We start from the raw sequence: 25,240 nt of genomic DNA, 5'->3' as shown, positions 1-25,240 counted from the left end.
AGGCACTTCACAGTCCTGTCTTGGAAGTTTCCCTGTTTCTTCCCATTTCTCAGCACATATCATCAAGCGCATGTGGGGAATGTGTGGCATAATCATCTGAATTCAGCATTGCTTAATATAAATTTCAAAGACTCGGGTCCCCAATTCAGAGAACACTGCATGCGGAGGAAACATGTAAATTTTAAAACTGGATTAATAGGGAACAAATGAGTACAGTGGTGCCCCGCAAGACGAATGCCTCGCAAGACGAAAAACTCGCTAGACGAAAGGGTTTTGCGGTTTTTGAGCTGCTTCGCAAGACGAATTTCCCTATGGGCTTGCTTCGCAAGACAAAAACATCTTGCGTTTTTTGCAAGTTTGTTTCCTTTTTCTTAACACCGTTAATACAGTTGCAACTTGACTTCGAGGAGCAACTCATAGAACGCGGTGTGGTAGCCTTTTTTGAGGTTTTTGGTGATTTTTGAAGCTTTTCCAAAACTTTTCCGACACCGTGCTTCGCAAGACGAAAAAATTGCTAGACGAAAAAGCTCGCGGAACAAATTAATTTCGTCTTGCGAGGCACCACTGTAACGTGAAATGAAATACGGCAAGCATGTTGGGTCTGGGTGCATCCTTAAAGCCATTTAGTCAAGAGCTGTTTTTCTTGAAAGGCTTCAGTGCCCCAGACACACAAAGACAACTGTCTCCCTTCACATCTTTTAAAAGTAGCCCCAGGGTAATAAGATGAGAACCATTTGGCATTTTCTTGATCAAAATCCCACTTCCCAGTTCTTGCTTGAGCCATTAGCCATGGAGGCTGCTCCATTACCAAATGGGACGGCTGCCCCATCAATCTCAGTTCCTCCAAGAAGACCTCGTGTCTTCTGTCTTACAACCGGTCCAGGGGCTGGTCTCGGCTACTTGCTTCCTCCACCTCTGCCTTGTAGGGAGAGTCAGCAGGGAGGAGGATGGGGACAAAACCAAAATTAGTTAGCTCCACCTGTCATTAGCTTTTGCTCTGCCTACTGCTGGCTTCTTGCCTTTCACCCTCTTGGTCCTAGTGGGCAATAAGGGAAAATATATTAGGACAGTCAAACCTCGGTTCCCGAACACCTCCGTTATCATACGTTTCAGCTCCCGGATGCCGAAAACTCAGAAGTCAGTGTTGTGGCTTTTGAACTTTTTTTGGAAGCCGAACATCCGACGCGGCTCCCGCTTGAGTGCAAGAAGCTCTTGCAGCCAATCGGAAGCCACGCCTCTGTTGTTGAACGTTTCGGAAGCCAAACAAGATTCCAGAATGGAATACGTTCGACAACCGAGGTTTTCTGTACAATATGCGCATTTTCCATAATGGTGCAAGCAGCAGCTTGTGGGTAGCCAGTTTAGGTCAGGGTGCAGGGTAAAACATGACCCTGCTCACATTTTCTGCCTTCCAGCCCCTCCCAGCCCACCAATAAATTAATGCTGAAATCATATGCATGTTTACTCGCCAGCAAGTCCCATTCAGTTTGTTGGCCCTCTCTCATGTCAAGTAGGTATAGGCTTACAGCCTGAAAGATCAATTTATCGGGCTCACCAGTGCTTTTTTCCTGGGGGTACACATACTCCTAAACATTTTGTGAACCTTTGTACTTTTGTCCATTTACTGTATTTATTTTTCCCGATTTGAACTATAAAATGGTGATTTTCTTGAGTCAAAATGAGAGTACCGCTGAACATTTTTTTAGGGAGAAAAGCACTGAGGCTCACCTACTCTGGCCCAAAGTCCCAATCTGACTTTTAATACTTTCTCCAAACAAAATAGTCATCCCACTCTGGAGGGATGTACCCAAAGGTTCCTTTGCAGTAAAGGAAAAGCATCTTCTGCCAGAGAGAAGAAGCCTTCCAGCCCAGCCAACTGGCCCCATTGCATGTCCAGCTCCACAACTTTCCCATTGTTTTCTAAGGGCAGAGGAACACCCTTTCCGCCATTTGCAACAAGGAGTCCCTCTGTTCATATGGAGCATTTCCCATATAGGATGAGAACGGGAGGCACAGAGCTGCAGGTGGCACTTTAGGACTACTGTCCAACATCATAGGTCACTAGTTCTTTGTTACTCAGTATTCTAAAGCACCTTTTAGACAAAAACGTTAAGTGGTAGTTGGTTAGCAATGCACACTATGCTTCAGAGACACTTAAGGCTGCAACTCTAAGCATGTCTACTCAGAAGTAAGTCCTACTTAATTCAATGGGACTCACTAGGTAAGTGCAGCCCAATTCACTTAAGTTACCATCAAGTCATCAATCACAACTCGATAGCCATTTTGTACTTCTGAGACGGTCTAGCAAAATGTAAGGGTGTTAAATCCTTATTTCAGTCACTCCGGTTTTTTACATTTGTAGCTCCACAGGCTTTTTCAGCGATTTCACTGTTCATTTACACCAGGGAGAGAGAGCAGAATTGGGACCTATGTTTGAGTCCTTAGTTTGTTTAAATATGAGTGGGGTATTTTTTTTTAAAAAAAAAATGAACATAGTCCTCAGTCCTGCCAAGGTTGGTAAACTATAAGGTTTTGTCAAATCATGGCCAGCGTCTTGGGTGGATTTCAGAACCGACTACTCATATTGGCAAATCCTACACCCAGTATTTTTTTCTGTGTGGGTTGAGCCTTTTGGCAGAACACAACAAAGATGATTTTTTACACTGCACAGCGTTTATTTCAGCTTGTTGACAGTGCCACATGGCTCTCAATTTTGCTTTCTGCTCTAGGTATAGTAGCAAGTGGAGTGTTCTCTATATGAAAAAAAACTCCTTATTAAAAAAAAAGTGTCATCTTTACTATTTCTTGCTCTAAACAAACAGATGTTTAAGCTGCTCTGGGTTCGTGTTGCAACTGAGTTCTGTAATTTCTTGACAATGTATTTAATATGGTGAGATAGCAGTTTCTTAAAAGTAACAACACTGTGCCAAAATACAGATGTCGGAATTTAGACATTGGACATTTGTGATTTTATCTTTGTGCTAAATAATCACTCCATCGCAGAGCGGAGCACAGAAAAGGAGAAGCAAAATCAAAACGGGATTGGAAGGAAGATTACTCTTCCGGAATCTGCCTGGACAAAGCTACTGACTGCAAGAGGAGCGTGTCATTGCTAGTGATGTTATCTTTATGCTATGGAACTCTTAACTTGTAGGTGTCATACGGATTTCTAATCGCTGCATAAATCCTAAGCAAAACCAACCAGTCTTATGGTTTTCAGAAGTAGCTTGCAAGGCTAACCCTTTCCCCCACTGTCAGCAATGAGAATCAAAACCAGGGAAGACGCATCCATTTTTTGCTTTGTTTGAAAAAGTCAGTTTGTTCTAGGTCAGGGCTGGGGAATCTCTGGCTTTCCTGATGTTCACGGACTCCAGCTCCCAGTAGCCTCAGAGAGCACAGTCAAGAACGATGGGAGCTGGAGTCCATCCACAAGCGAAAGGCTGAAGTTTCTCGGTCCCTCACCTAGGTGATAAGAATTTTAGACTGTTTGGTTCACCAACATTTTCCCGCTCTGCTAAGGACCTACTGGGTGACCTTGGGCAAGTCACTTGTCTCTCAGCCTTATATTCCAGAATTGCCCCTTGCCTCACACGGTTGTTGAGAGGTTTGGGAGACAAAACATTGCAAGGACACTGTGCCCTGAGATGTGCTACGTTAACAAGCAAGTTTTCTTCGCCTGCCTTTTTGCAACTCTGGAGACAGCAATGACCTATGCGAGAAGTTTTGGTTTGTCCTGTTATTATTGTAACTTTATTCAAATAACTAGATTTATCAGATACTCCCTTTTGATACTACTACGATATGACCCTTATATAAATTTTTATAGAGACACGATATCCTAGAGCGGTAGAGGTTTATTTTCCACGTAAAATATTTAAAACAAAGCGAGCACATTTATTTTAAAAACAAAAATAATGTTGCTTTTTAAAAAAATAAAATTTAAAAAATCACAATGACAAAAAAGGTATGGCCTTTTCTCACAAAGTTTTTACTGTGTTGTATAAATGTTAGCAAATGCAAAGAGAGTCTGCATTGCTTGTGTGTATTGATCCACATTCAACGATGTCGCCTTCAAAAGCAATATTGTGCAAGTAATAAGCTGTTTGTGACTGTCTATTTGCACAGTTTACCTAACTTTTAAAAGCGAACCCTTATTTATGCACAAGACAATCAAATGTAAATCTACATCGCGGTGTGGATTGAGTTGATGTAAATTACTGAGCACAATGTTAAACATTAAAAAGACACTTTATTTAATTACACTAGTGTTGGATAAGATCATATCAGGGCATGAATGAGTAATTTCCCCTCTTGTTTCTTTATGTTCTTAATTTTAAAATTCCTCAAAATGGCTTCACATCCCCCCCCCAATATACTACTATATTCTTTACAAAATAAAATTAGGAAAGATTCTGGTGGGTTTTAGAGTTGCCCTTTCTGTGTTTTGGAGTCATGCCCTGAGGCTGTTTGAAGTTACATGAATTTATTTGAAAGACAGAGAATTCTGGAATAGGATCTTTTTTTATTATTAAAAAAAAATGTTTTGTTTTGTTCTGTTCTGTTCTGTTTTCCAAACAGTGTTAAGTGATATGCTAGATGGGTAATATTTTTTCAGCCTAAGCTATATTAAAATATGTGATCACAAATGTTTTAAACTATCTGAAGAGAAAATTTGTATATTTGGGGGAAGAATATAATTTTTACATAGCTTTTGTATGCAGATATTAATATGTAATTATGACTATAGTGGGCATAGATTACTGTGTAAGCTTGAATTCTAAAAAGAAAAACTCTTATAACTGATCAGTGGTTGGCGTCTCCGTTTCTTCTTTAAGGAGTTTAAAATCAGCTTGTTGGAGTGCTTGAGGACTTTTAAGCATCTCCTACCAGCACCAATGTGATGCTGCCTGGATGGAAACCCAAATGGTGCAACGCTCCCTGCTGCATCATTCTTTTAAATGTCTTGCTGCACCATTCAGGTGGGACCGGGGACCAAACCACTGAGCCTCTTGGGCTTGCCGATCGGAAGGTTGGCGGTTCGAATCCCCATGACAGAGTGAGCTCCCATTTCTCTGTCCCAGCTCCTACCAACCTAGCAGTTCGAAAGCATACCAGTGCAAGTAGATAAATAGGTACCGCTGTGGCGGGAAGGTAAACGGCATTTCTGTGCGCTGCTCTGGTTTTAGTCACGGTGTTCCGTGGTGGCTTAGTCATGCTGGCCAGATGACCCGGAAAGTTGTCTGTGGACAAACGCCAGCTCCCGCTATGTTGAGCTGCACAAATAGTGGAGCTGTACTCTTGCACTTGGGATTCACGTGCAGCCTTCAGTTAGTGGACAGTTTGCGTACACACCAGCTGAGCTGCACACGTCAACAAGTGTACCTTCTTTCACACAGGCACATGCACCTGTGCTCAGGGTAATTGGTGAGCAAGCTAAAGAAGGTTGCTTCAGCCTGCGCCAGTTTCTCACACCTTGGAAAAAGGCTTGTCCCAAGGTTGGGAACTCTGTGAGCCTTGAGACACAATATTTTTTTACAAAAATGCGTGTGTGTGTGTGTGTGTGTGTGTGAATCCCACACTGTTATTATAACAAGGGCTGGGCAAAGGAGGTCTTCTCTCACTTCCTCAGGCCACCAAAGTGGGAGGGCATTTTGGGAAAAATTCTCAGGGAGACTCACAAAAGCACACAATTTTTTTGAGGAAGAGGGAGGTTCCCAAGAAAAAGGGGCAACTACATTTTTTGCTTCTGTTTACAAGTGACTGGAATATATGGCTATACATAATATAATTTCAGAAGCACCATGGGCAGAAAAAGTTGGTTCAGGTCTTACACTCCAGAGCAGGAGTAAACAAGCTTGCTCCATCTTCCATGGGGCAACCTTTGAGATATCTGAAGGTGGCTATCCTATTTCCTCTCACTGTCCTATCTAGGTTAAACATACCCAGTTCCCTCAACTGTTCCTCATAAGGCTTGGTTTCCAGACCCTTGATCATCTTGGTTTCCCTCTTCTGCACATATTCTTGTCAAAATCTTTCTTAAATTGTGGTGCCCAGAATTGGACACAGCACTTCAGGTGTGATCTGACCAAAGCAGAATAGAGACATTATACAGTGGTACCTTGGGTTAAGTACCATAGATTCGGGCATATTAGGCGACTGGGCGTATAAGACGACCCCTCAACTTTTGCTGTTCAAATTTAGAGTTATAGAGTTTGAGCGCCGCCAGGGCCAGAGCACGCACCCCTCCGCTGCCTCTTCCATCGCAGCAGCAGCATCCCGAGGCGAGGCGTTTGGCGGGTGGGCAGGTGAGTGCCACGCTCGGAAGGACTTTCCGTGTCCCCTTCTGTGGGGAGGGAGGAAGAGCGATGGCAGAAGGGGCGCCTCTGCTCACCGGCTCCCTCTCCTTCCCAATGCGTATACCTGGCGTATAAAACAACCCCCGACTTTTGGGGTGATTTTCCAGGGATAAAGGTCGTCTTGTACGCCAGAACATATGGTACTTAATTCGTTCCGGAGGTCCATTCTTAACCTGAAACTGTTCTTAACCTGAAGCACCACTTCAGCTAATGGGGCCTCCTGCTGCCGCCGCACCGCCGGAGCACGATTTCTGTTCTCATCCTGAAGCAAAGTTCTTAACCCAAGGTACTATTTCTGGGTTAGCGGAGTCTGTAACCTGCAGCGTATGTAACCCAAAGCACCACTGTACTTCTGTCTTTGCCTCCTAGAATAGCATTAGGTTGGGGGGTTTTTGCTGCTGCATCACACTATTGACTTGTGTTAAGCTTGTGCTCTACTAAGCCCCCTAGATCCTTTTCACATGTACAAAGCAGCAAATGTTTTCTAGAAATTTTATTGCCATTTTCTGTATTTCAGGACACATTTAATGGCTTCCGTTTGATATGTTCTCCCAATCTTCTAAGTTAAAAATATGCATAGGGGCTGTTTAGCAGATTACGTATTGACATAATCAGTTTGATCTCTCGTGGGCAACGTTTTAACATTTCTTTTGTGCACTTTGAAACAGAAATTAGCACTCAAGGAGGACTAATGTTATTGAAGTCACACTAAGCGGCCTGGGCATTCTTGCCATTAGCCTGAACTCCCACATTCTCTACAAAGTATTTCAACTAATACAAATAGGCCTGCCAATCAGTGCTAGAATTATTGTGGGGGGGAAGTAGCCAGCCCTATTGTCTTTTGCAAGCTCCCTCACCCACGCCCACCACTCATTACAACTAAGGTACAGCCCAGTATAAAGTAAGCATAGCATACATAGTGTGTATATGTGAAAAAACAGGATCAAGCTCTGAGGAATCAGAAGAAAGGTTATGCAGTCCTGATACTATACAACTTTTATGGACGTTTTTAATGTTTCATGTTTTATTACGCTGAGGTCCACCTCCGAGGGCCTTCTGGCAGTTCCCTCCCTGCAAGAAGTGAGGTTACAGGGAACCAGGCATAGGGCCTTCTCGGTAGTGGCGCCCGCCCTGTGGAACACCCTCCCATCAGATGTCAAGGAAATAAACTATCTGACTTTTAGAAGATATCTGAAGGTAGCCCTGTTTAGGGAAGTTTTTAATGTTTGATCTTTTACTGTGTTTTTAATATTCTGTTGGAAGCCACCGAGAGTGGCTGGGGAGGCCTGGCCAGATGGGTGGGGTACAAGTAATTTGTTGTTCTTGTTGTTTGTTGGCAGCTGCCCAGAGTAGCTGGGGCAACCAGTCTGGTGGGTGGGGTACTATTAATTATTATTATTACTACTACTACTAAACTATTATAAGCTGCCAGAAGACCAGTATTGCCCACTGCATTCATAATACAGTGGTACCTCAGGTTACATATGCTTTAGGTTACATTTGCTTCAGGTTACAGACTCTGCTAACCCAGAAATAGTACCTTGGGTTAAGAACTTTGCTTCTGCATGAGAACAGAAATTGTGCTCCGGTGGCGTGGCGGCAGCGGGAGGCCCCATTAGCTAAAGTGGTGCTTCAGGTTAAGAACAGTTTCAGGTTAAGAACAGACCTCAGGAACGAATTAAGTACTTAACCCGAGGTACCACTGTAAATACAATAAAACCCAACTGCTGCAGGGAAGGGGTGAAGCAGTGCTCTGGAACAACAAAACAAATCTCTCAGCGGCAGCACCGTCTTCATCAAAATGCATAAATGCAGGTCCAAACTGATTCCTCTGCAGAACCACCTGCCTGTAAGGCATTCTGACTTCTATTATTTATGTTGACACCCCCACTTTTTTATTTAAAAAAACGGTGCATGCGGTTAGGATCCTATTCAGCAACCAGACCAATCCATAAGTCTCATTTTCATTGTATAGATTAGGGCTGTTTGGAACCAATTAACAGTTGGAACTCACAGCCTTCAAAGATTCTACTATGTGACCACTCGGCCAGTACTGTTTGCAAAAGGGTGTGCTTCGTAACCTCATTTTACTGTTCCCCCACTTTCCAAAAACAGCAGGTTGCACAGCCAAACGCATTAACAGCTCTGGAGGCCCGCCAGTTGTTACAAGCATTTTCTGAGCTCACACTATATCAGAGCACGACAGCGAGGTTCCTTCCGTGCGCAAGGACAAGGTTAACCAAGTCAGCTGGAAGTTGAAAAGTAATACAGTCTAGGACGCAGCGAGATCTGCAAAGCTGAATTAAGCATTTTGCAGCTTTGAGCGCCTTCGAGAAACCTCAGCCAGATCCAAAATGCATCTCCTTCCTTGCTTATATGCAATAGAACTGTTCGAAAACGTAAATTGCAATTCACATCAGAAGTGGATTTAAGGGAACATAACCAGTTCAGTTGCAGCAGGCTTACGCACGCTCCATCAACTTGGGGGGGGGGGGGGCAGAAACAGAACCCCCATGCAAAATGATCACCATATATATTGCACAAAAATGAAGATCCCCTACTATAACTGATTGGTTAAGGAAAACTATCTTAATAATAAAACTTGCATATGAGAGAAACACAATATTTAATAATCCTGAAAACAAACTTGTTTTCGCATTTCTGGAATGACAAAATAAATGGTGATATTTTTCCTGTTAATTTATTCATGGCAATCTGGAGGTTTTGTTATGCTGTGCCTCACTCCTTTTCATATATATTCCCCCCCCCCTTCTGTTATTTTATATTTCACTTGTTTTGCTTTTTTTTACATAAGATATTTGATATATAATGTTTTTGCTACATATTGTCATAACATAATACTAATAAAAAACAAAAAAGAAATAATAAATAAATAACAAAACCCCTCCTCAATTTACATAGAAAATTATGGCAAATACCCTTGTCTATCTAAAAGAGAATAAAGAAGAGAACATATACAGTATTAATGTTTGCAGCTTTTCATTAATATAATATATTGTTTTGTAGTGCTGTCACTATGTAGTGCTATTTGGATGTTAAAAAAACAAATTATGGCCTTTCCAAGATGGCAGAATGGTGCATTTTTTTAGAATGGAAAAGAAGAATCCAAATAATGTATAACACATAAAATGTGTAACAGCACATAAAATTTTAGTTGCACAACTTTCTAATACAAGTTCCTGCCCCCTTTTCTAACTTGGTTGTTTTCCTTATAGTTCACCACATTTCTTCAGCTGCTGAAGGTTTAATAAACTACAGTATTTAAAAAAACAACAACACAACAATTTTTCTGTCCTATAAAAAGAGCAAAGATTCTTACTGATTACTGCAAGAAAGCTCTCCAAACAGGCTTTCAAAATATCTGTGTGTTATTCTTGACCATCACCATAAAATGCTCAAGTTCATTACAGAAATAGTTTGGAGATATGTAGGTTTTCTCTAGCGCACAAATTATAGTCATTGAATGAAAATTACAGAGGGTATCCACTGAGCTGAGGAGCAACTGGAGACTGAATATTTGTCTGGTTGAGGCCTGGACCTTGACTGACGCATAACAAGCTGGGTCAAGTCTAAAGGCTGCTATGAAACAGACTGGAAGCCCTCATCTAGCAAAAATGCCACTTGACTAAAACAAGATAAACCCTCCAAAGCACATCCATCAACACACTTTCAGGCAAAGTGGTCTCCAAATGTGTCCGAAAGCACTCGAAAATGGTGCTTTACTCACATCACCAATAATTTTTCAGAAATGCATCAGGTAAGACAAAAGTGTTCAAGGTCTGATCCTCCGAAAAGTACTGTACTCAGCCTCAGTTGAAAAAATAAAACATATAGGTGTTCTTATGGCTAATGGAAACCATCAAGTGTCTTAATTCAAGTAAATGGCGTTTCCGTACACTCTGGTTTCCGTCACGGTGTCCCTTTGTGCCAGAAGCGGTTTAGTCATGCTGGCTACATGACCCAGAAAGCTGTCTGTGGACAAACACCGGCTCCCAAAGTCTGAAAGCGAGATGAGCACCACAAACCCATAGTTGCCTTTTTATGAGTTTATGAGCAATTTGCTCTAGATCAAGGCAGGAGAATCATTAGCCTTCTAGAAGTTGCTGCTCTACAAATTCTGCCATCTCTAACCATTGGCCATGTTGACTGGGGTGCCAAAGGTCTCAATTAACTGTTTTTGCCTTGCTTCAAAGCAATTCTAGAACCTTCTTTGGGAAATTCCTGGCAAATAGCCGCACTCAGTGCTTTCCACCCCTCTAAAAAATGTTTAGGGGATACTCTCATTTTGATTCAAGAAAATCACCATTTTATAGTTCAAATTGGGAAAAGTAAATACAGTAAATACAACAAAACTGACCAATCACCGTGCTAGATTCCAACTCCTACTTCACACATTAAACACTCGTTTCCGTCTGAGACTCAGGAAACCACATGATGAGAAATGAGGCCGCCATCAGGGGTAGCAACGGAACTGACATTTCATCATGCTATAGAAGAAACTACGAATTTTAAATTTTTTGGTTTCTTCTACAGTTAGATTCATAAAATGTTTAGGGCAGGCATGGCCAAACTTGGCCCTCCAGCTGTTTTGGAACTACAGTTCCCATCATATCTGACCACAGGTCCTGTTAGCTAGGGATGAAGGGAGTTGTAGTCCCAAAACAGCTGGAGGGCCAAGTTTGGCCATGCCTGGTTTAGGAGTATGTGTACCCCTGCATCCCACCCCCCACCCCCAGAAAAGCAGCACTGGACACACTCTAATTTCAACAGAGGGGCTACAGGTTTTGTTCCTTGAAGCTGCTCACACAATCCATGGGACTCTACAACTGCTTGGGGTTGTCCTGTCATCCGACAGAGGAGAATGCCTGAAGTTAACTCAGAAGGGACTGCTGCCGCTGCCCTTCCACACACTCCAGTGTCTGCTGCCTGAAGCATCCACCATATTTTCCCTATCACCACATCTGAAGGGGCTTCAGCTGCCACATTTCCATGTGGTTTCAAAGCAATATTTTAACAACATCATTACGTTCTGATCAAAGGCAATCGGATTATAGTGATTTCTATGGGTTATGTATGTGCTGGGTGGAACCTCCAAGAAAGCAATAGGGGGCAGAAGTGCACAGTGGTCAAACCATGGACTCTATCCTGCACATGACCTAGCGCTCTTTCTGTGAGATCTGAAGCAGATATAAGGCTTCTGTTCCCTAGTGTGCATATTAAATTACAGTGGTACCTCGGTTGTTAAACGTCTCAGAAGCTGAACGTTTTGGTTTTCAAATGCCGAAAACCCGGAAGTAAATGCTTCTGTTTTCGAACGTGCCTTGGAAGTTGAACAGCTTCTGAGGTGCATTTCTCAATTTTCTGAGTTGAATTTGCCTACTGCACATTGTGCCCAAGTTGTCAAATGTTTCGGAAGTCTAACAGTCTTCCAAAATGGATTACGTTCGACAGCTGAGGTACCACTGTACATGGATTTGGGAAATAATGCTTCTCCAGGCAATATGACAAAGCTGATTAAAATCAAATGCCAAATTAATCTTCTCAACCTGTTTTTATATCGTAATTTTATCCTGTGAACTGCCCTGAGACATGTGGCTATAGGGCAGTATAGTTGTTGTTGTTGTGGTGGTGGTGGTGGTGGTGGTGGTGGTGGTGGTGGTGGTATAGTTGTTTTTGCTGTTTTTGTTGTTTCTTGAGCAAGAAAAAAGTCTGGGAAGAATTTTTCTCCATTTATAACCACACAAACATGTGAGTGTGCATGAAACAAATATTGATTCAGCGTTATTCAATTACCTGAAGGATCCATCGACAAGAGAAAGTGATATTTTCCAGCCAAGGCGATAAACAGGAACAGTTGGAGTGTGTTGGGTCCATTATAGATGTATCTGGAGAGAGAACAATGTGGGAAACATTTTTATCTCATGCTGTGTGCTCTTCTTCTCTCCACCACTGAGCTCAATTCTAGGCCATTTCGTCTGACATTGCTTCAGGGCAAAAATCATGGAAAGACCAACGCATGGGACACGCAACCAGTAAACAATCTGAAGATGGTAGAAGAAGAGTTTGGATTTGATATCCCACCTTATCACTACCCGAAGGAGTCTCAAAGCGGCTAACAATCTCCTTTCCCACCCTCCCCCACAACTAACACTCTGTGAGATGAGTGGGGCTGAGAGACTTCACAGAAGTGTGACTGGCCCAAGGTCACCCAGCAGCTGCATGTGGAGGAGCGGGGAAGCGAACCCGGTTCACCAGATTACGAGTCTACTGCTCTTAACCATGACACCACACTGGTAGTACAATTAATGCCAGTAAACTTGGTCCAAAGTTTTCCTGTGCTTTCCCCCTCATCGACTGTCATAGGACTGTCAAAGGGGAGGTCTTCCTACACCACTGGTTTTCAACCAGGGTGCCATGGCACCCTGGGGTGTCTCGAATGATGCTCAGGGGTGCCGCAGGCAACATTGGCATCTGTCCCTCTTTCCTTCCCTCCATTCCTCTGATACCTTCTCATGTCTCTGCCCCCCAAAGGCTTACACAACTGTTTGTTGCAGCAGCCTTGGCTACAAGCTCCCCAGGGGAATGGCACCTCTGGGAAATGGGGATGGGGCATGGGGATGCTTCCCAGGCCCCTGTAGGGCAGTGCGGGGAGGCACCTCTCTTTGGGGCAGAGGGGAAGCTCAGAGACCAGGGGGCCTGCCCAGAGGTCTCCCAAGGAGAGGAGGCTGAGGGAACACCAAGGGAGGGTATTCAAAAAGGGGTGACAGAACTGGGCTCCTGAGCCCCACAGGGGTTCAAAAAGGGGTGACAGAACTGGGCTCCTGAGCCCCACAGGGGTGCTGCAGGAAGAATACAGTTGGTCAAGGGAGCCATGGACCCAAAAAGGTTGAAAAACTCTGTCCTACACAATAACATGCATGCTGGGTTTCCGGATTGGGTCCATTTTGTATTGGAAATGACTGTGCCTTTTCCAGACCTTGTCACTTGGGGCAACTAGAATTGGGCATCAGAACCAAAGTGTGGGCGAGTTATTGATTTGCAGATTGGCATTGGGGTATTTCTGCATTCTTATGCCTTCCCTAATGCTTATTAATATTATATTTACCTATGGCAATCTTCAAACCCACCTACTTTGTACTTTAAAGAGTCTTTTGTTCCACTCTCTTAGATGGGCTCTCAGTCATTCATCGTGAGCTTCCTTAAAAACCATTTGCCACAATTACACTGCCGTTGGGGAAATGGCATTGCTATTATTTTGTCAGGTAATAACCGTTATTAAAAAATAACAACAGCGGTGATTTGTTCCTCAGAGGTAATAACTATTGGACTATATTGTCATCATGTGAGCAATAATTTTTTTGTGTCAAGAGGAAAACTAAATTGACAAAAGCTGCGTGTAACGGGGGAGAGGAATGTCGTAAGACTCACAGTACAAGCTGTTGCCCATTGACTCCAATGTACTGCAAGTCCCATCATCTTCAGTGGGGTGTAGAGTAAATTCGTTTAGAACACCAGTCTTGCAGCGCATTCTTTGATGTGTCGACTCAAAAGTAAGCCCTACTGAGTGCAATGCGACTTACTCCCAGGCAAATGTGTCTAGGATTGCAGATTTAATGGCTCTGAATCTCGCTGTGAGAAACAGCTGTTCTCAAACAAGTTTATGTCACATAGACGCCATTTACCGAGTGGCAACTTACAGAGGTGCGAGTCCGGTGTTGTGGGAAGTTGTCTGCATTCTACCCTCCCCTGAGCCATCAGCTATTTTTCAGCTGTGGCAATCTGTTAAAATCCTCACCAGATGCTGCAGATGACTGCTTACCCACATGTCCTGAATGTGCACATTGAGAAGTAACTGCTTCGGCTCTGTGCAGATATTCCTAGCTATGCCAGGGGTCTGTGTGGCATGATTCTACCAGCTAGTCCCAACCCTTCCGAGCACTCATGTGTTGGGTGGCATAGTGACCTCCAAGCACACTGCAGAATAGAGGGAGGAGACTCTTGAGAGTCCCATGGACTGCAAGAAGATCAAACCTATCCATTCTTAAGGAAATCAGCCCCGAGTGCTCACTGGAAGGAAGAAGATGAAGAAGAAGGGTTTGGATTTGATATCTTGCTTTATCACTACCTGATACCTGAAGCTGAGGCTCCAATACTTTGGCCACCTCATGAGAAGAGAGAACTCCCTAGAAAAGACCCTGATGTCGGGAAGGATTGAGGGCACAAGGAGAAGGGGACAACAGAGGGCGAGATGGTTGGACAGTGTTCTCGAAGCTACTAACATGAGTTTGACCAAACTGCAGGAGGCAGTGGAAGACAGGAGTGCCTGGTGTGCTCTGGTCTAGGGAGTCACAAAGAGTCGGACACAACTAAACGACTAAACAACAACAACATGTGCAAGCCACCATGTGCACAAGCCGTCGAGCTAGCACATCAAATGGTAGCTCTAGCTGCCACGATAAAAAAAAAATGCCCTTCTGTGTCAAGATATGACAAATATTTGCACAGAGAACTTAAACAATGATTCTCTGAACAGGGCACATTCTACCATATGTGGTGGACATGCAAGATAATGAAAGTACATTGGAAAATGATTTATAATGAGTTGGGGGGGGGGAGGTTTAAAATAACTTTTGTGGAAAAAACAGAAGCTTTTTAATTAGGAATTTTAGGTCCAGAAATACCAAAGGAGCAGAAAAGACTATGCATGCAACAACAACTGCAAGGATACTTCTGGCCCAGAGGAATGGCTAACAAAGATGATGGACTATGCTGAAATGGCAAAAATGACTGGGAAGATCAGAAACCAAGAAGACAATAAATTTAACAAAGAATGGGGAAAATTTATAAGCTATTTAGAAAAATACTGTAAACAATTAAAAACATTGACAGGATTTTAACACCTGCAATGTAACAAAAACTATGATAACAATTCAGTTTGAAGGAAATATGGAGAACATTATACGATGCAGTTGGAAAAAGAATAACTATGGAACCCATGGAGGGGTGGAGGGAAATCTAGGGATTCAGAGAATCCTATTTGTATATGATTATGATTTACATATGAATGCAAATGTAAAATCGAATAAAAGTATTTAAAAAAATAAAATAAACAATGGTTCTCTGATTGTGTCCATACTAAGCTGTTTGCAGCAGAAGAATGTAGATTTTCCTCAATCCAGAATTGTTTGCAACATGCTGCTTTCCATCTGGATTGATTCTAGATAATACTGTCCACAAAGGTGGCTGTGGTTACTTGAAACCTGTTTGGAGATCCTCCCTTGATTCAATTATCCATGCTTTCTTCCTTCCTGCACACATTCCAGGTGAACGAAGCAGGAGGTGGGGATTGCGATCTTGGTGTGCACCCACCCACATCATTGTTGGGCAGCAGTGGACACAAACCCCCATTGTTCAGCACTGAGGTCCAGCTCCGAGAGCCTTCTGGCAGTTCCCTCAACTGTGAGAAATGAGGTTACAGGGAACCAGGCAGAGGGCCTTCTTGGTAGTGGCGCCCACCCTGTGGAACACCCTCCCATCAGATGTCAAGGAAATAAACCACTATCTGACTTTTAGAAGACATCCGAAGGCAGCCCTGTATTTGAAAGGTTTTAATGTTTGGTGTTTTATTGGGAGCCGTCCAGAGCAGCTCAGGAAACCAGGCAAATGGGCAGGGTATAAATAATACATCATCATCATCATTGCAAACTACAGCTCCCAGGATACTTTGAGGGAAAGCCATGATTGTTTAAAGGGGTGTGATACTTCTTTAAATATATAGTGCATAATATTTTGTTGGAAGCTGCCCAGATTGGCTGAGGAAACCCAGCGGGGTATAAAAATAAAATAAAAATAAAAATAAAAATAAAAAATTGTTTCTCAGTGGAAACACTTTGGGGCAACGCAGACTCAATCTGCAACAAGCTTTTCTTCTCCGAATGAAATCAGTGTCTCAGAAAGCACTTTTTAGGGACGCAAACAGCAACTAGAGCTGGACTACTTAGAAAAAAACAACAAGCCTTTGCCGTCCTTTCAGACACAAGGACCACCCGCTCCAAGCCTATCGGTCTTCCATTTTGTGCTCAGCCAAGGCTATGTAGCATTAAGGAACATCTTATTTGGCCTGCCCCAGATAAGAGAACAGATCCAAGGCTAACAGGCCATGAGTTTCATCTGGAAATGGATTAATTCAGCCTTATTTGTTTTCTTGTAGTCATCGGGTAATGAATGATGGTGTCAATGGGGAGGGATCTGGTTCATGCAGGCAGAGCCAGAAAAGTAATGATTACTGACAGTACCATCTCTTCCATATTTAGTCAGAAGTAGGTCCTGCTGCAGGGATGGCAGAGCTACAGCCTTCCAGATGTTGCCGTTGCTGGCAGAATCTTCCTTCTTTGGCGATCACTCATAGCCAAGTAAGATTGTCTTCCATAAACAGTTTTAAAAGTGAGTCCATATGTGACTGTGGAGGCCAATTCTGGATCCACACTTCCTTCCACAGTGGGGACATACCATAGGTTTCCAGACAGGAATTGATCACGGTAAAGGTTTGCCAAACGTGCCTTCCTTCTAGCTTGTTTCTCCCTTTCATCCTGAGTTCGAGCATCGTCAAAGTCCATGACACCTTTGGTAAAGGCTGTTCTCCAATTGGAGCGCTCGCAAGCCAGTGTTTCCCAGTTGTTGGTGTTTATACTATATTTTTAAAGATTTGCCTAGAGAGAGTCTTTAATTCTCTTTTGTTGAAAGCATTACGCTTTCCATTTTTAAGTTCGGAATAGAGTAGTTGCTTTGGAAGACGATCATCAGGCATCTGCACAACATGACCAGTCCAACAAAGTTGATGTTGAAGAATCATCGCTTCCACACTGGTGATCTTTGCTTCTTCCAGTACACTGGCATTAGTTTGCCTGTCTTTCCCAGGTGGTGTGTAAATTTTTTCATTGATGGAATCTTTCGAGGAGTTGGAGATGGTGTTTATAAGTGGTCCACGTTTCACAAGCATACACTAGCAGCATAAACTATGGTCAGGAATGATGGGAGTTGGGGTACAACAACATCTGGGGAGCCCCAGGTACCCCAGCCCTGTCTGCTGTGCTTGATGGGGCTTACTTCCCAATAAGAATTGCTTCCTTAAAATATCATTTGGTTGAGTCATTTGGTTTTATTTATTTACTGCAATATATATATATGGGACACGGGTGGTGCTGTGGGTTAAACCACAGGGCCTAGGACTTGCTGATCAGAAGGTCGGCAGTTTGAATCCCTGCAACGGGGTGAGCTCCCGTTACTCGGTCCCTGCTCCTACCAACCTAGCAGTTCGAAAGTACGTCAAAGTGCAAGTAGATAAATAGGTACCACTCCAGCGGGAAGGTAAACGGCATTTCCGTGCACTGCTCTGGTTCGCCAGAAGCAGCTTAGTCATGGTGGCCACATGACCCGGAAGCTGGACGCCGGCTCCCTCGGCCAATAAAGCGAGATGAGCGCTGCAACCCCAGAGTCGGCCATGACTAGACCTAATGTCAGGGGTCCCTTTACATAAATATATATAGAGAGAAAGATATATAGATAGATACAGATACAGATACAGATACAGATACAGATACAGATACAGATACAGATACAGATACAGATACAGATACAGATACAGATACAGATACAGATACAGATACAGATACAGATACAGATACAGATATATATGGATGTGGGAGGGCTCTTTGGGGGTTATTTTCCTTATGTTTCCAGCCAGCAAGAATTTGTTTCACTCCCTGGCAAGAATTGTGTGTGGAGCAGCTGGAGCAACTTTGCAGGAGACGCTGCATCTGAGCTGCCCCTGAAACATCTTGGGTGGATTGAATTAGTTGTACATTTCACTTTGATTCAGGGTGTTCGTCTGGAAAGATATAGCCCCCCCCCCTCTGTCCTCTGTGTCACCCCTGCTGTTTTCTCTCGCTCCCTCTGCTCTGCAGTTTGATTTCACTTCAGTCTTTGATCATTATTCATCTCTGTGGCTATGATTTCCTTATTTTATCACTGTAATGTTCAGGAGTCCCATCCCCCCCCCCCGCATAAGTTTTGGTTATGTCATTCTCCTTCTTCCTGACATTTCTGTAAATTCATTGGTTCATCATCCTCTGCTCCGAAGCTGAGGGTCATCCTTTCGCATAGGAGTTCCATCTCAAACCCCTAATTGCTTTTATGTTTCTTACCGTTTGACTGAGTGCCCATTCACACAATGCCAATTTGCATGTATGCAAACGAGCCTCCCAAAAGGATCACAGGAAAAGAGGGCAAAATAAGTTTGCATTAAAATCTGCTTATGATGATCTACATGTGTAGATGCAAATTCTGAAATAATTTGCATAGCATTTGCATATGGTTATTGATTAAACATCTCCGACTTTCATAAAAAGGATCAGGTAGCAGATCTTGTGAAAGACCTACACTGAGGCAGTCAAAGTTGTCAATATTGTGCTAGGTGGGAACATAGTCTGTCTTGGTCATATGTTACTGTGTCAGGGACTGAGCTGAGGAGAGCTGCACTGAGGAAGAATGGTGGGAGCCTCCCCCTCCCCCTGCTCCTGATCAGAATCCTGAATCTTCCCAGGAGCAGGAGAACAGTGTAGATTTGGAACAGTGGTTTGCAGAAGGACATAGTTCTGAAGGCAGAAGCTGGGAAATACTGGATGGGGAACAGCTAGGAGGAGAAGAACTGGGAGGGAGAGAGTTAACAGATTCACTGTTTGGAAAACATTAATCCACTCAGCCCAAGGTCAAGAAGAGCTGATAAGGTGTCAGCACAGGCAGCACAGTGGTTACGAGCTCAGGGTACAAGACATGGTGGTGACAGGGTGACTAGGAGTAAGTGGGTGGAACCCTTAATTGGGAGCATCGCCATTCCTAGGAATTCGATTCTTTGTTCTCTCACTGTGATCATTAAAGTTTCTAACTGGTTCTGCTTATCTACTGCCAAAGGGGGAGGAAGCTGATTCCCTGAAGCCTGACATACTGTGACATAACCCTCATTCGTATATTTGGTTGGGGATGGCAACACAATTATATGTTGGAAGTGGAAGGAAAAGTGAAAGGGCCATAGCTCAGGGATAGAGCATCTGTCTTGTATGCAGAAGCTCCTAGGTTCAATCATTGGCAGCTTCATGCAGGGCTGGGAATGTCTCCCATCTGAAATCCTGGAGAGCTGTTGCTAACCAGTGTTGACAATACAGAATTCAGTGATCAAGGCTCTGGAAAGCAAGCCTTATGAGGAATGGTTGAAGGGTTTGTTTAGTCTGGAAAAGAGGAGACTGAGAAGAGATATGATAATCATCTTCAAAAACCTCAAGGGCTGTTACATGGACAAGGGAACACTTGTGTTTTCTCCTGCTCTGGAGGGTAGGATTCGAACCAGTGGCTTCAAGTTTGAAGAAAGGAGATTCCAACTAAACTTTCGGAAAAAAAACTTTCTGACACTTAAGAGCTCTTCGGCAGTGGAACAGACTCCCACGAGAGGTGGTGGACTCTTTCCTTTGATGTTTTTACGCAGAGGTTGGATGGCCACCTATCATGGATGCTTTAGTTGAGATTCCTGCATTGCAGGGGGCTGGACTAGATGACCCTTGGGGTTCCCTTCCAGCTGTACAATTCTATGATTCTATGACCCAATGGAGTGACTTGGTGCTAGTATCTTTGCTGTTCGTGCACTACCTAAGCTCCTTGTGGCGGTGATGCATTTTGTATATTTTTTAAATGGAATTCCAAGTGTTTTGTATGACTGTGTCATTATTATACAGTGGTACCTCGGGTTACAGACGCTTCAGGTTACAAACGCTTCAGGTTACAGACTCCACTAACCCAGAAATAATACCTCAGGTTAAGAACTTTGCTTCAGGATGAGAACAGAAATCGTGCGCTGGTGGCGTGGCAGCAGCGGGAGGCCCCATTAGCTAAAGTGGTGCTTCAGTTAAGAACAGTTTCAGGTTAAGAACGGATCTCCGGAATGAATTAAATTCTTAACCCGAAGTACCACTGTACAGTCAAACCTCGGTTGTCAAACGTAATCCGTTTGGCTTCCGAAATGTTTAACAACCGAGGCACGGCTTCCAATTGGCTGCAAGAGCTTCCTGCACTCAAATGGAAGCCACGTTGGACGTTCGGCTTCCAAAAAATGTTCAAAAACCGGAGCATTTACTTCCGGGTTTTTTCGGTGTCCAGGAGCTGAAACGTTCCAAAACGGAGCTGTTCGGGAACAGAGGTTTGACTGTAACATATCTACGTTGACATATTTAAATGTGTCACAAGTCACTTGGGAACCTCAGTGTAATACACAGCCAACCAGTCCAATAAACAAACGAACAATACAAAGCAGCTTCTTATGTTCTCATAAGCATCTCTCCTTTGCCAGCCAGCCCAATAGACTCCATTTGTGAACCAGGTATTCCATGTAGGCACCTGATCACACACAGAGAGCTCCCACATCTGTGTGATCTTTGGAAGAGAAGGATCACGTGAACCAAGCCCGTGGGTGTTCCTGTGGAGATCTCAGCTGACATGGGAGGATGTCTGTACGGTGTAGATTATATCACCAGATTATAGTCTGCACTCCACCCCACTCCAAAGTTACAAATAAGCCACTTCTGTGATTATGGCTGCTAAACTATTGCAGCCATAGGACTTGCTGGTTTTCTGATTGCTAGGTTAATCCGTTATGTTGGTCCATGTGAGCGCCTACCCAGAACTGGTCATGTGGACCAAAAAAAAAAGCAGAGTTTGAACCAATCCTTGGAGAATTCACTTGGCAGTGGAAAATTTGTTCCGACAGGGACATTCCTTGTGCTACATCTCCCCCTTCTGAGCCAGCCAAAAACAGCAGCCTTGGTTCCTGAGGATAAACACTGTGCAATTTTTGTTCCTGAGTATTGATTGTCAAGTTACCCGGAAACCAGAAGGGAGTCAAATCCTGGCCTAAGACTGGCCACAACATTAAGAAAAATTTTAAAGGTTTTTTAAGAGTAGGTAGAGATGCAGAGAGAATTTAAACAAACAAAAACCTTCAAGAGACTAGATGCAAAAAGGAGTTGCTCCTGTACAGTTAATAGTTCTGAAGGAGAATTGAATTTAGCAGCGACAGCATCTTACCCCTCCCTAGAAGTGACAACTTCCAAAATCTTCTAATTTGTATGGGAACTCCTGCCCGCTAAAAAGGAGGAGGGAAATACAAACATTCATGGGCTAAAAAGGAGATAAATGATAGGGGGAAATATAAGCATCTTCTGGTTTTGGGGCCTGGAGCTGGAAGCCAGTGTGGTGTTGTAGTTCGTATGTTGGACTTGAGCCTGGCAGATCAGAATCCTCACTCCGCCATGAAGCTCTCTGGGTAACCTTGGGTCAAGCACACTCTTTCAGCCTAACTCGTACAGCGATAAAACTGCGGGCACATTTGCAAAGCTAAGCAGGGTCCAGTTTGGTTTCAAATTGGATGGGAGCCTTTGTGCTGAGATTTCTGCATTGCAGGGGGTTGGACTGGGTGACCATCGGAGTCTCTTCCAACTCTACTATTCTAGGGCTGTTGCGAGGACAAAACGGACAGAGGGAGAACCAGGTGTGGCAGCTAGAGTTCCCTGAAGGAAAGGGAGATATAAACTGAAATAGCAATGATGATTTTGTGCCAGTTCTGATCTTACCTGTCTCGGGATGGATTTGGACAGTAAGACAGGATGCATTATGTATTAATTAACCTTCCTCTTGCTCGCTTGAGTAAGATGAGCGTCAAGTTTAGCAGAGTTAAATATATACCACCCTTTGCAGCATGAACACAGAAACTTGGGACAAAGCTTTCTGTTGTGTTTTATAGTGCATTTAATATTCTGTTGGGAGCTGCCCAGAAACCTGGGGAAACTCAGCCAGATGGTCGGGGTATAAATATATTATTTATTATTATTATTATTATTATTATTATTATTATTATTATTATTATTATTGATGCTTTAGGAAGGCTGGCTCTTCTCCTTTATTCTATTTACCCCTCTAAGCAAAACAACAGCACAGAAGTCTGTAATGGAAGAATACTTAAAAAAATAGAATCGTTTACTTACATAAAACTGCAGATGCAATTCAAGCAGAAAACAGCCATGAAATAAGTCAGGCAAAATATACTTCTCGATGACAAAATACATGGTTTAAGGTCAAAGGTGGTGCTTTTGACCCTCTTATCCCTTCCCTAAGGCTGTAGGAAGACAAACAGACTGTTCCCCAGGTGAGAAGAAGTGCTAAGGATTATCTTCCTGTTGTTACCTTTTCCACCTGGGCAAGCAGAGGATGTGACCTCACAAAGTGCCCTCTAGGAATTTAAAGGGAACTTGTGTCTTAACCCTCTGCTCACCTAGCAAACGTGGATTTACGGTATTTTTATTTTATTTTGTCAGAGGCACTGCATTTCCCCATAACTTGGAGGGCTGGCGCTTGGTATCTGGCAGGGATGGGGAGTTGTGGTCAAACATTGGAGGCCTGATGGGTTTCTCATCTCTCGCCTATGAGTGTTTCCATTTCATTTCTCGTCCTGTTTAACTTTATGGGGTTCTCTCTCTTCCCCATCGCCATGGATAGCTCAGCTTATTGGCCATGAACCACCTTCCTTGCTGCTTGTTGCAGTTGCTTGGAATGAGGAGCGGTTCTCCCATTCAGCCCAGCGACATGGCTTGTAAAATCCAGAAGAGATAAACACGCTTTTAAAAAATTGAAAATGGGGACATCATGTTCTTCATCAAATACCAGGGTCTGTGCATTGAAGTGAACACCCAGGTACTTTGAATATCTGCAACACTTCTGGGTAATCATATTCTTCTTCAGTGTTGTGTAACATTTTTTAAAACAATTTTTTTTAAAAAAAAAATTTATTTATACCCCACACATCTGGCTGGGTTTCCCCAGCTACTCTGGGTGACTCCCAACAGAATATTAAAAACACGATAAAACATCAAACGTTAAAAACTTCTCTAAAGAGGGTTGCCTTCAGATGTCTTCTAATAATCAGATAGTTGTTTATTTCCTTGACATCTGATGGGAGGGTGTTCCACGGGGCGGGCGCCACTACCAAGAAGGCCCTCTGCCCATATCCTGTGTTAAGGGAAGAACCAAACTACGCATTAGGTGTAACCATAGGGTCGGGGAACTGTGGCCTCTGCACATTGCTGGGCTACAAATCCCATTATCCCTAACCATTGGCCATATTTATAACCACTCTTGGGCGCCACCTGCACAATGTGTTTAAAACATCTTGAAGTCATGGCTTCTCTCCCCCCCCCCCCCAATAATAATCCTGGTAAAGGTAGTTTCTTAAGGGTGCTGAAAGTTGTTAGGAGACCCATCACAAAGCTTCAGTTCCCTGTCACCTGGCTAAGTGGGATCAGTTGTTAAACCACACTGGGAATTTTAGCTCTGTGAGTGGGCTAGGACAGTTCTATCAACTCTCAGTACCCTCAAAACTACAGGTCCCAGAATGTTATGTAGGATTTTAAAACGGTCAAACTGCTTTCAATGTACAGTGTGGTGCAGATGGGATTACACACATATCTAGTAATCTGATATTGCTTCTTGGGTGTATTGTGGCTGGGTACATACTAAAGACATGAGTGCAAAAGTATGACGACTACACGAGAAAAGCAAGTGAGGCGTGTGAAGTGACTAGGAAGGAAATGATGGCATGATCAAAGCAAAATGCAGGGATGAGACTTCTGGGTTCTAGAGACCTCTGCTGTTCAAGAGAAAAGTTTCGTGTTCTGCCTGGACTACAAACTGCGAAACTAAAATGCAGACATTCTGAAAGATCTGCTGCTACACAGCATATGTTTTAGTGACTGCTAGAAGCATCTTGTTTAACATTGTGCTTTGCTGACATTTATAGTGTTGTATTATTTTGTTTGAAGCCAACTCAAGATTTGGAGAGATACTATTGTTTTAAATAAATCAGCCCTGTCTCAATTAAAGCAGGGAAACTCCCTCAACTACCTATCCATTTCTTTGTAAATAGCACAGATTTTTTTTATTAAGTGGCATACTGAATTTTATTAACAAATTGCTTACACATGCCATGTAGAGCACAAGTAGATTTGGGATGACCAGTACATCATCATCATATGGATATAGATTTAGGATGATCATCACGTCATCGTTTTCTTATTGCTGAGTTCAGGACTGACCGCCTGCCCACCCCCCTTAGTAACATAGAAACAGTTCAGAACCATGGTAAATTTCATATAAATTCTACATGACTCGGATGCATGAATGTATGCAGAATACTGAAGTGTGGTTTGTATGGCATGCTTCCATGTACGTGTTCACTGGAATACAGTGGAATACCTCGGGTTACATACGCTTCAGGTTACCGAACTCCACTAACCCAGAAATAGTGCTTCAGCTTAAGAACTTTGCTTCAGGATGAGAACAGAAATTGTGCTCCGGTGGCGCAGCAGCAGCAGGAGGCCCCATTAGCTAAAGTGGTGCTTCAGGTTAAGAACAGTTCTGAAGGAGAATTAAGAACGAATTAAGTACTTAACCCGAGGTACCACTGTAATACAGTTCATTAGTACTTTATTATGGCCTGTAACATATGCAGTGTACACTTTAGACTGTGGTATGCACCACGGCTGGATTTAGGTTTGATGAGGCCCCAAGCTACTGAAGTTAATGGGGGTTCTTTATATAGCAGGCGGGGCTCATTGCTTACATCATAGGAGCCTATAGAACACAAAACACTGTTGCCGTATGTAACTTTTATTTGTTTTTTATTTTACATTTTGGAAATGTACATCCAGATTTTTTTCCTTTAATTTTTCTGGGGACCCCAAGAGAGTGGGGCCCTAAGCTATAGCTTG

The 25,240-nt window shown here is 43.2% G+C and overlaps 1 protein-coding gene across 5 annotated transcripts in view; it reads right to left on the bottom strand.

The window, feature by feature from the left end:
- LOC310689985 (uncharacterized protein) overlaps positions 1–22,654 on the bottom strand; it is an 85,801-nt gene extending 63,147 nt beyond the window's left edge. For 4 of the 5 annotated variants that reach the window (XR_014517750.1, XR_014517751.1, XR_014517752.1 and 1 more), the window contains exons 1-2: positions 22,463–22,654; positions 12,171–12,262 (exon numbers count right to left, since the gene is read on the bottom strand). Coding sequence is in view for 1 of the 5 variants with exons in the window: in XM_083468637.1 (XP_083324763.1) it covers positions 12,171–12,262; positions 22,463–22,500 (130 nt within the window). In the remaining 4 variants the exon portion in view is untranslated. Of the gene's footprint in view, positions 1–462; positions 1,037–12,170; positions 12,263–22,462 lie in introns of those variants that run through there. The other variant, XR_014517753.1, reaches the window with a different exon arrangement.
- Between the last annotated feature and the right edge of the window lie 2,586 nt (positions 22,655–25,240).

The sequence above is a fragment of the Podarcis liolepis genome, assembly GCF_965112155.1.
Source record: "Podarcis liolepis genome assembly, chromosome: 12".
Lineage (NCBI taxonomy): Eukaryota > Metazoa > Chordata > Lepidosauria > Squamata > Lacertidae > Podarcis > Podarcis liolepis.
Note: the sequence above shows the minus strand (reverse complement) of the source record. Positions and strands in the feature narration are given on the sequence as shown.